General features: G+C 42.8%; 1 protein-coding gene across 4 annotated transcripts in view; it reads left to right on the top strand.

Moving 5' to 3' along the window:
- si:rp71-68n21.9 (kelch-like protein 13) overlaps positions 1–12,188 on the top strand; it is a 97,154-nt gene that overhangs the window by 73,859 nt on the left and 11,107 nt on the right. For all 4 annotated transcript variants that reach the window (XM_068040757.1, XM_068040759.1, XM_068040756.1 and 1 more), the window contains one exon: positions 11,272–11,385. In XM_068040757.1, the coding sequence (XP_067896858.1) occupies positions 11,272–11,385 (114 nt within the window). The remainder of the gene's footprint in view (positions 1–11,271; positions 11,386–12,188) is intronic.

Genomic DNA, 12,188 nt, shown 5'->3' with positions numbered 1-12,188 from the left:
CCCTTAAATGTCTGCCACTGCATCTCTATTGACCTATCCCTTAACCTACTTTGCCAGTTCACTTTTGCTAGCTCTGCTTTCATGCCCAGTAATTGCCTTATTTAAGTTTAAAATACTCGTCTTAGACACACTCTTCTCTCCTTCAAACTGAATATAATATTCAATCATATTATGATCGCTGCTTCCTAGGGGTGCCTTCACTATGAGGTCATTAATTACTCCTATCCCATTGCATAATACCATGCAGTGCACTGTCTGCAGCTCAGCCTCCAGCTCAATGACTCATGAGCCGAAGCTCCTCAAGCCGCAGACACTTTCTACAGACGTGGTTGTTATGGATTGCCATGGCATCCAGAAGCTCCCACATACTGCAGCCGTGACTCATCACCTGTCCCATCTTTATTGTGTTAATTTAATTAAATTTATTTTTTATTAATTAATTTATAGTTCTCCTCCTTACCGAATTTCTTCACTTACCAAACTCCCTTCTTCACACTCTGTGCCCACCAGCAGCACCCAGTGCAATCCAAAGCAGTGTACTGCTGGGTCAGAAAATGCGAATCAACTCTGTGGAAGATAAGTAGCCAAGGTTGAATGGAAACTTAGACAGCGATATTGAGCTCAATTTTTCCCATGGATGCAGGAAACAGGAGCCGGGACTGTTTTCCCAAACCCACCTCCAATGGGAAACTGATTAAAGTCAAGATTTTCATGTGGGTGAGCCTTTAATTGGTATGGAGACAGTTTCCTGTAGTATATGGGTCTGAAAGGGTTAATATTTCAGACTGTGAAAGTAACCTCTCCCACTGTAGTAATGGTAATAATGTAATTGTCACATGGGTAATAGGCTTGGAAGAAGCAAGAAGCATCTTGAGAGGTACTAACAAGACATGCTTAAGGAGAGTGTATATAGTTGTGTAAATTCAATAAGCGAGTTATTATTTAGACAGACACAGACTCTGAGAATTTTGTAAACAAAGCTCAACCTAGCATCTTAAATGCTGTCAACAATGTACAATGTGGTGGCAATGGTGAACATACCCAAAGAATATTGAACGACCTGCTGGAACTGTATAAAACGCTGGTTAGACCACAGTTGGAGTATTGCATACAGTTCTGGTCACCACATTACAGAAAGGACATAATTGTTCTGGAGAGTACAGAGGAGATTTACAAGAATGTTGCCAGGGCTCGAAAGTTGCAGCTATGAGGAAAGATTGGATAGGCTAGGGTTGTTTTCCTTAGAACAGAGGAGGCTGAGGTGTGACTTAATAGATGTGTACAAAATTATGAGGGGTCTAGATAGAGTAGACAGGAAGGACCTGTTTCCCCTAGCGGAGAGGTCAATTTCCAGGGGGCACAGATTTAAGGTGATTGGTAGAATGATTAGAGGGGACATGAGGTTAAACTTTGTCACCCAGAAGGTGATGGGTGTCTGGAATTCACTGCCAGGAACGGTGATGGAGGCAGAAACCCTCAATTCTTTTAAAAGGTACCTGGACATGCACCTGAAGTGCTGTAACTGGCAAGGCTCTGGACCAGGTGCTGTAAGGTGGGATTAGATTGGGCGGCTAGGTTTTTCAGCCGGCACAGGCACGACTGGCTGAATGGCCTCCTTCTGTGCTATAATTTTTCTATGGTTCTATGGTTCTAACCCAGTACAGTAGTGCCAAGAAGACTGCAGATCTCAAAGGGAGACTGCAAAGAGCTCCAGAGCTGCTCTGTATCCGAAGGAAGATATGGACAGTCAGTGAGTCAGCCGCAAAGGCATTCAGGTTGCACTACAGAAATGTGGTGGTCTGCGAGAAGAATCCAGGTCTAGCGATCACACATTACAAGTCACAGAACAGAGCAATGGTCAGGGATCAGGTGAGAAACCTTTTGAAAAGGGTAGAAACATTGTCTAACAGCAGGCAAAACAGGGAGAAAAGCCGATCCCTCACGAAGGGTGGGTCCGGAGTTGGCGGCCATTACTCGAGCGCATCGCAAAGTTGAAGCAGGGGAAACCTCTGAAAAGAGCGGGAACATCCCCATTAAAGCAATGAAAATTTCTAAATAGTAAGGCAACACTCTGAAGAGTTTATCAAAGGATGGATTCAAAATACATGATGCCTGAAAGCTTTCAGAATTCGGAAGGGCCCAATCAGATACAGAATTGGTCTACGTGGAGAAAACAATTTCTAAGATTTAGAATAATTTCTCAGCTACACAGAAGATCTGAAGTGGAGCAAATAAATGCACTACTATACTTCATGGGTGCAATTGCTGATGACGTGATCGTAAGACAAGGCATCAATGAGGCTTCAGACAAGTTTGATGATGTTTTACAAGCCTTTGATAAGTACTTTAATTTAAGAAACAATAAGATTTGGGAAGGACCGAAGTTTAATAAAAGGGTCCAGAAGCTGGGCGAATCAGTGGATGCTTTCATTAATGATTTGTACAGATTGGCTGAGGGATGTGAGTATGGAGGACTGAAGTCTGAGTTAATAAAGGACCGAATAGTAGTGGGAATAGCTGATGAGTCTTTATCAGATCTCTCACAGTCAAATGATGACCTCACCCTTGAGAAAGCGATTCAGATGGTGCGACAGGCAAAGGTTCAAAGAGAAAACAGCCATCCTGCTGGCTGAAGAGAAGCATTGGGTCAGAAAAAATCTGATGACTGTAGAAATCCTGAAACCCAGGACAGAAAAGCACTCTACAGATAAAAAGGTTAACTCAGGTGGGAAGGTGCAGGATGCCATGAAACCCTGCCACTGTGGTGCCAAAAGGACCCACAGGCACAAACAGTGTCCTGCTAGTAAAGCAAAATGCTTTAATTGCAAAAAGACAGGCCATTTTGGAAAGATGTGCCAGAGCAAGACCACTTCTTACAAATATGCCAAACAAAAAGTCTTCACACATAAAGCTGTGAATGAAGTGGAACAACTTCCATTGGAAAATAAACCAGGAGACCTCCTAGGAGAGATTAATGATCTGATCTTATCTTATGAGGAAAGGTTGGGCAGGTTGGGTCTATATTCATTGTAGTTTAGAAGGATGAGAGGAGATCTTATTGAAACATTTAAGATCCTGACAGGACTTGACAGGGTGGATGTTGAAAGGATGTTTCCCCTTGTGGGAGAGACTAAAACTAAGGATCACAGTTTAAAAATAAGAGGTCTCCCATTTAGGACAGAGATGAGGAGAACTTTTTTGTCTCAGAAGGTAGTGAGTTTGTGGAACTCTCTTCCCCAGAGAGCAGGGTCATTGAATGTTTTTAAGGCAGAGGTAGACAGATTCTTGACAAACAAGGGAGTCAAAGGGTATCAGGGGTAGGCAGGAAAGTGAAGTTGAGTCCACAAACCGACCAGTCATGATCTTATAGCATGGTGGAGCAGGCTCAAGAGGCCGAATAGTCTACCGCTGCTCCTAGTTTGTATGTTCGTATCCCAATCAGGGATTCCAGATGGTGGACATTTATGTCAATGGACATATTACTAATTTCAAATTGGACACAGATGCACGTTTCAGTATTGCCAGACCAAGAGCTGTGGTTGTCGATGCATTGCTTGCAACCAGCAGATACAGAGGGATTGAAGTGAAGGTCAAGGGAAAGCTACAAGCAACACTGTAATACAGGGGAAGGCAGATACTGGAAACCCTGTACGTTCTGAAAAACCAAGAATTTTCTCTGTTAAGCAGAAAAGCATGCTTAGACTTACATCTAATTTTTAAAAATGGATAAAATTAAACAGCTAAAGTCCAACAGTTGCTTTCAAGCAGACTTTCCAGAACTATTTTCGGGTCTAGGAAGACTGAAGACCGAGTATAACATAGGTTTAAAAGAAGATGCCATACATCTTTACACCTGGGAAGATATCACACCTGTTGATGAACCAAACTTAACATCAGCTGGAAGAGATGACCAGGATGGGAGTCATTTCTCCTGTCATGAAACCAACAGAGTGGTGTTCAGCTATGCTTCCAGTTCCAAAACCAAATGGTACTCTTTGTATCTGTGTGGACTTCACGCAGCTTAACAAAGCTGTGCCGAGGGAAATTCATCCTATGCCTTCGGTAGACAAAAGCTCGGTAAAGTTATCCAAAAGCATTATGTTTACTAACTCGACAGGAATAGTGGCTTTTGGCAGGTTCCTTTGGACAAGAAGTCAAGATTACTGACAACATTTATCACTCCATTCGGAAGATTTTGTTTTAATCGCTTACCATTCGGTATAACATCCACACATGAAATTTTCCAAAGAACTATGTTGAATATGCTACAAGGCCTTAAAGGAGTAATGTGCCATATGGATGACATCCTAGACCATGGGAAATCCATCGAAGAATATGACCTGAGGGTTAGAGCAGTTTAAGATCATCTTCAGGAAGAAGGGCTGACACTTAATGAAAAGTGTGAATTCTCAAAAACATCTATTCGTTTCTTAGGATACATTGCAAGTAGAAAGGATATAATAGCAGACCCACAAAAGATAACCGCCATTAGGGAATTCCCAATTCCTACGTCTGTCCAACATCTCCAACGATTCCTTGGAATAGTGAATCAGTTGGCAAAGTTTTTACTCAATTTAGCACATGTTACCGATCTAGTAAGACAACTCTTGAAGAAAGATCAAGTGTGGTTTTGGAATGCACATCAAGAGCAGGCATTCTGAATGATCAAAGAAATGCTCATATCGCCAGATGTCTTTGCTCACTAAAACCCTTCAGTACCAACCACAATTGCAGCAGATGCCTCATCTACAGTGTTAGGGGCAGTCCTTCTTTTCAAGAACAGCCAGATGAATGTCGAAGACTGATCTATTATGCATCTGGAGCTTTGTCCGACACTGAGACAAGGTATGCTGTCATTGAGAAAGAAGCACTCGCAGTCACGTGGGCTTGCGAGAAGTTCTCAGATTACATTATTGACTTGAAAGTTGTCATTGAGACAGACCACAAGCCCTTAGTTTCCTTATTGGATGAAAAGGAAATTGTGAGGATGCCTCCGAGAATTCAGATTCTGGTTGAGGTTGATGAGATATACATAGGAGATGGTATATGTACAAAGAAAGATGCAAACTTCTGCTGATGCATTATCAAGAGCAACTGTTGACCATCCTACACAATAGGATGTTAACTTCGTGGACGAGATTGAGTTGTATTCACAGTACACAGCGTTGCAATGGCCAGCAAGTTCACAAAAGCTCCAAGAAATCTGTCACACTCAAAAGCATTTGTATATGCCAATATTGTACACAGGGTTGGCCACAACAATGTCCCAGTGGTAAGATAATGAAAATCTTCTTTGAGTTCAGGAAACAATTCACTATCATGGAATATAGTGACAGACTGGCCATTCCGATCTCACTTAGCTTAGATATCTTGGAAATAATACATGAGGGCCACATAGGTACCAAGAAATGCAGAGCATGGGCTCAGTCATCCATTTGGTTACCAGGAATATACAGAGACAGAGAACACATGATCTCGAATTGCCAGATATGTGCAGTACACAGACCGGACCAGAAAGAACCTCTTATAGCGACACAATTTCCAAACAGACTGTGGGAACATCTAGGTATGGATTTATTTATGTATAATGGAAAATCTTACATGTTATGATCGATTATTTTTCAAGATGGATTGAAGTGAAAAGGTCGTATTTAACAACTACAGAATCTGTTATTTGTGTTTAACATGAGATCTTTGCAACTCATGGTATTCCAGACTAGGTTGTGTCAGACAAAGGACCACAGTTTGCAAATAAATACTTTTATACAAATACAATTTGCAAGAAATTGGGGATTTGAACATCTCACAAGTTCCCCAAGATATCCTCAATCTAATGGAGAAGCCAAAAAAGAAGTTAGAATTAAGTCGTTGATGAAGAACGAAGATCTTCTAACTGCACTCTTGAATTATTAATCTACTCCATTGTTATATGGACTATCAACTTCAGAGTTGTTGATGGGAGGAAGCTAAAATCTCAACTTCCTATTCTATCCAAAACGCTACTTCCAGGGCTAGACGTCCAGGATTATCAGAGCGTTGTAAACAGAGAGAAGTCTTAGAGGAAACAATAAGCTCACAATTACAATGAGATTTTGTACCAGAAACCTAACCAAGGAAGGAGGAAAGGTATGGATACGAGATCTAGGAAGAGAAGGTGTAGCCATCCAGAGAGATGAAAATCATCAGAAATCTTATTTAGTACATACTTCAGAAGGTACTATAATATGAAATCAGAGAAAACTCTTCCCTATTCCTCAGAAACAACAATCAGTTATATATTTGGATGAGCCAGATGGTGATTATGATACCCAGAGACAACAAGATACTACAAACCTTAATCCAAATTGTTGACCAAGACTCACGCGGATGACTACTGATCTTCCGAGTTCGAAAAGAACACTATTGGGGAGAGTTGTGAAGCCGCCAGACAGATTGAATCTGTAACGTCAGAGACTCGGCGGGGAGATGGATTAGTATGTAAAGTCAAGATGAATGAGTGTATATATATCAAAAATATATATACGAACATACAAATTAGGAGCAGGAGTAGGCCACTTGGCCCTTCGAGCCTGCTCCGCCATTCAATATGTTAATGGCTGAACTAATTAATCCACATTCCCACCTACCCCAATAACCTTCCACCCCCTTGCTTATCAAGAATCTATCTATCTCTGCCTTAAAAATATACAAAGACTCTGCTTCCACTGCCTTTTGAGGAAGAGAATTCCAAAGACTCACGACTCTCTGAGAGAAAATATTTCTCCTCATCTCTGTCTTAAATGGACGACCCCTTATTTTTAAACAGTGACACCTAGTTCTAGATTCTCCCACAAGGGGAAACATCCTTTCCACATCCACCCTGTCAAGACCACTCAGGATCTTATGTTTCAATCAAGTCGCCTCTTACTCTTCTAAGTTGCAGCGGATACAAGCCTAGCGTGTCCAATCTTTCCTCATAAGACAGCCCACCCATCCCAGGTATTAGTCTAGTAAACCTTCTCTGTACTGCCTCCAATGCATTTACATCCATCCTTAAATAACGAGACCAGTACTGTACACAGTACTCCAGATGTGGTCACACCAATGCCCTGTAAAGCTGAAGCATAACCTCCCTACTTTTGTATTCAATTCCCCTCATGATAAACGATAACATTCAATTAGCTTTCCTAATTACGAGCTGTAGCTGCATTCTAACTTTTTGCGATTCATGCACGAGGACATCCAGATGCCTCTGCATCTCAGAACTCTGCAATCTCTCACCATTTCGATAATATGCTTCTTTTTTATTCTTCCTGCCAAAGTGGACAATTTCACACTTTCCCACATTATACTCCATTTGCCAGGTCTTTGCCCACTCCCTTAACCTATCTATATCCCTTTGTAGCCTCCTTAAGTCCTCTTCGCAAGTTACTTTCCTACCTATCTTTATGTCATCAGCAAATTTAGCAACCATACCTTCTGTCTCTTCATCTAAGTCATTTATATAAATTGTAAAAAGTTGAGGCCCCAGCACAGATCCCGGTGGCACACCACTCATTACATCTTGCCAACCAGAAAATGACCCATTTATGCTTACTGTCTGTTTCCTGTTAGTTAACCAATCTTCTATCCATGCCAATGAGCTTTTATTTTCCACAATAACCTTTGATGTGGCACCTTATCAAATGCCTTCTGGAAATCTAAGTACAATAGATCCACCAGTTCCCCTTTATCCACAGCACATGTAACTCCCTCAAAGAACTCCAATAAATTGGTTAAACATGATTTCCCTTTCATGGACAAAGACACTGGGGGGAGATGTAGTATAAGGGTCTAAAAGGGTTAATGTTTGAGACAGTGAGAGTAATCCCGTCCCACTGTAGTGGTGATGATGATGTAAGAGTCACATTTTTTTATTCATTCTAAGGTTGTGGGCATCACTGGCTAGGCCAGCATTTATTGCCCCTCCCTAATTGCCCTTGAGAAGGTGATGGTGAGCTGCCTTCTTGAATCACTGCAGTCCATGTGGGGTAGGTACATCCACAGTGCTGTTAGGAAGGGAGTTCCAGGATTTTGACACAGTGACAGTGAAGGAACGGTGATATAGTTCCAAGTCAGGATGGTGTGTGGCTTGGAGAGGAACTTGCAGGTGGTGGTGTTCCCATGTATCTGTTGCCTTGTCCTTCTCGGTGATAGAGGTTGCGGGTTTGGAAGGTGCTGTCTAAGGAGCCTTGGTGCGTTGCTGCAGTGCATCTTATAGATGGTACACATTGCTGCCACTGTGCGTCGGTGGTGGTGGGAGTGAATGTTTGTGGATGGGGTGCCAATCAAGTGCGCTGCTTTGTCCTGGATGGTGTTGAGTTTCTTGAGTGTTGCTGGAGCTGCACCTATCCAGGCAAGTGGAGAGTATTCCATCACACTCCTGACTTGTGCCTTGTAGTTGGTGGACAGGCTTTGGGGAGTCAGGAGGTGAGTTACTCGCCGCAGGATTCCTAGCCTCTGACCTGCTCTTTTAGCCACAGTATTTATATGGCTACTGCAGTTCAGTTTCTGGTCAATGGTAACCCCCAGGATGTAGATAGTGGGGGATTCAGTGATCGTAATGCCATTGAATGTCAAGGGGAGATGGTTAGATTCTCTCTTGTTAGACATGGTCATTGCCTGGCACTTGTGTGGTGCGAATGTTACTTGTCACTTATCGTCCCAAGCCTGGATATTGTCCAGGTCTTGCTGCATTTCTACACGGACTGCTTCAGTATCTGAGGAGTCGCAAATGGTGCTGAACATTATGTAACCATCAGCAAACATTCCCACTTCTGACCTTATGATTGAAGGAAGGTCATTGATGAAGCAGCTGAAGATGACTGGGCTTCGGACACTACCCTGAGGAACTGCTGCAGTGATGTCCTGGAGCTGAGATGATTGACCTCCAATAACCACAACCATCTTCCTTTGTGCTGGGTATGACTCCAACCAGCGGAAAGTTTTCTCCCTGATTCCCATTTACTCCAGTTTTGCTAGGGCTCCTTGATGCCATACTCGATCAAATGCTGCCTTGATATCAAGGGCAGTCACTCTCACCTCACCTCTTGAGTTTAGCTCTTTTATCCATATTTGAACCAAGGCTGTAATGAGGTCAGGAGTTGAGTGGCCCTGGCAGAACCCAAACTGAGCGTCGGTGAGCAGGTTATTGCTAAGAAAGTGTCGCTTGATAGCACTGTCGACGACAGCTTCCATCACTTTACTGGTGATTGAGAATAGACTGATGGGGCAGTAATTGGTGGGGTTGGATTAGTCCTGCTTTTTGTGGACAGGACATACTTGGGCAATTTTCCACATTGCCAGGTAGATGCCAGTGTTGTAGCTGTACTGGAACAGCTTGGCTAGGGGCACAGCAAGTTCAGGAGCACAGGTCTTCAGTACTACTACCGGAATGTTGTCAGGGCCCATAGCCTTTGCAGTATCCAGTGCCTTCAGTCGTTTCTTGATATCACGCGGAGTGAATCGAATTGGCTGAAGACTGGCATCTATGATGCTGGGGACTTCAGGAGCAGGCCGAGATGGATCATCAACTCGACACTTCTGACTGAAGGTTGTTGCAAATGATTTAGCCTTATCTTTTGCACTGATGTGCTGGGCTCCCCCATCATTGAAGATGGGGATATTTATGGAACCACCTCCTCCAATTAGGTAATAGGCTTGGAAGAAGCAAGGACCATCATGACAGGTGCGAGCAAGACATGCTTAAGGAAAGTATATATAGTTGTGTAAATACAATAAACAAGTATTATTTGGGCATACACAGACTCTGAGAATTCTGTAGACAAAGCTCGACCTAGCGTCTTAAATGCTATCAACAATATACAACAGTTCGCTGTCTAATTAAGGCCAGTGGGTGGTCGTTTGAAGCTGGAGAGCCTGTAAGAGGCTTTCCAGCTTCAGAGAAGCACCCAGCTGCAGTAGACGGTAAGTAACTGGGAGGGTGCTTCAACAGGAAGTTACCTTCTCAGCCACTTTTTAAAAACTTCAATTAAAAACACAAAAAGCGGCCAGCCCACCACCTCTACAGGGCGGACTTTGGCTGTACCCCCACCCAGGCTAGGTGCCGCCTCCAGGCAGTTAATATGCCCCATCGTTGTGTCGGGAAACTGATGGCCGACTGGAAAATCCCAGTCAGCCTCCTATCCTCCTCTATCTCTGGTTAACAAGGTTCGTAATGAGCCTAACTGCCTGCCCACCTCATGGCAGTGGGCAGCCTTCCCGGGCCCTGAATCCACGTTGGCAAAAATGGCGGATGTCAGGAAGAGGATCAGGAAGCCAGCGCGCCGGCCAGCCTCATAGCTTTTCTGTTCCTGACGTCGGTGGGGCCCAAAAATTAAGCCCATTGATTATAACTTGTGGTGACCAACTGGTGGAGTGTGCTGGTAGGCCACCCGTTCTGGCAGCGAAGACGCCACAATGATTTTGAGGCCCCGGCCTCGCTTAAATTTGGCAGTTGAGCTTCAGGGTGCAAAACAGATGTTCCAGTTCAGTTCGCTGGATTGTTGCCCCAAGATTGGGCTGGGGCAGCTGCTAGCAATGTACTTTGGAAGGGCTGGGGGACGCAATCGTGGAGAGTAAGGGTCATGTGTGACCGCGACCCAAATCACTTTTCTGGGCCATGGACACCTTCCAAAATGGAGCTAGCTGACATTAATCTTGAGGTTGTTCCATCCCACTTATGCCAAGCAAAGGGAGTCAAAATGAACCCCAGATAGTCTGGTGTTTTACTTCATTACCTTTGAGTGTCAGTGAATATTTATGCAGAGGTTTTAGGGTAAAGTTAATAATATGGTCTGTGAGCAAGCTTGAAGGCTCAATGGTCTTTTCTCAATCCATGCTTTCTTATGTTCGTATGAGTCAGACAAGCAATGATGGGTATCGTATGACCAGTAGATCATGAAAAAGGTATGAACACCATGCAAACAGCAATCCAGTTCTTAGTGAGCTTCAACTATGGGGACAACCAGTGAAAGAGTCTATTCGATTAGCTCAGAGGTGGTTCCATAGCTAATTCTGAAATCAAAGTTGGTATTTGCTTAGCCCCAGCTATTGGTCTACTGTGAATGAGTCTAAGAGACTCTAACTGAATATTATTCCAATGCTTCATGCTTAATTATGAATGATTACTGCTTAATAATGTTACTCTTACATAGAGTGAAACTAATTTTTTTTGTTCACCAGTTAAGACATTAATCTTGATGAACACAAATTTTAAACCAAATGTCCTCTATAATTCTACTGTTTTAATAGCCACAGTTGAACGCTACAATCTAGCAACTGATGAATGGACTTATGCCGCTCGAATGAATGAGCCTCACTATGGACATGCTGGGACTGTTCACGGGGGATACATGTACATATCAGGTAGATAAAAACTAAGACAACTGTGTGATGTTTGGCAGCATAACAACTTAATTGCAGTAAAATTATTTTAATACAGGATATAATTGTTCTCGAATGTCATAACATCAAAGTGATTAAGTTTTTATCACTGTTTACACATACAAAGAAGCATTATTATTTTAACACTTTTAATCCTTATTGTATCTATGCTTTAGTTGTTGTATAAACTAGAAGGTTAACAAGGAATTTTCAATTGATTTTTCTAGCTGTATCAGCCATGGTTCTATTAGTACTCTCGCCTCTGAGTCAGAAGGTTGTGGATTTGAGTCTCCCTCCAGGACTTGGAGCACAAAAATCTAGGCTGACATTCCAGTACTGTCTTTAGCATAAGAGGCTGGTTAACAAAATTGAAGCTCATGGAATAGGGGACTCAGTGTCCAATTGGGCAAAAAAATTGGCTGAAGGACAGAAAATAGTGAGTTATAGTAAATGGTTGCTTTTCAGACTGGAGGATGGTAGACACTGACGTTCCCCAAGGGTCAGTGCTGGAACCACTGCTTTTTTGCTACATATAAATGACTTGGATCTTGGAATATAGAGTAGAATCTCAAAATTTGCTGACGACACCAAAATTGGAGGTGTGGCAAACAGTGAGGATAATCTGAACCGCCTGTAACAGAACATAGGCTAGTAGAATGAGCAGAGAGGTGGCAGACAGAATTTAATACTGACAAATGTGAGGTAAAGGAATAGGGAGAGGCAATATATACTTAATGGCACAGTTCTAAAGAGTGAGCAGGAACAGAGGGACCTGGGGGTGCATG

The sequence above is a fragment of the Heterodontus francisci genome, chromosome 10 (genome assembly GCF_036365525.1).
Source record: "Heterodontus francisci isolate sHetFra1 chromosome 10, sHetFra1.hap1, whole genome shotgun sequence".
Classification (NCBI taxonomy): domain Eukaryota; kingdom Metazoa; phylum Chordata; class Chondrichthyes; order Heterodontiformes; family Heterodontidae; genus Heterodontus; species Heterodontus francisci.
Note: the sequence above shows the minus strand (reverse complement) of the source record. Positions and strands in the feature narration are given on the sequence as shown.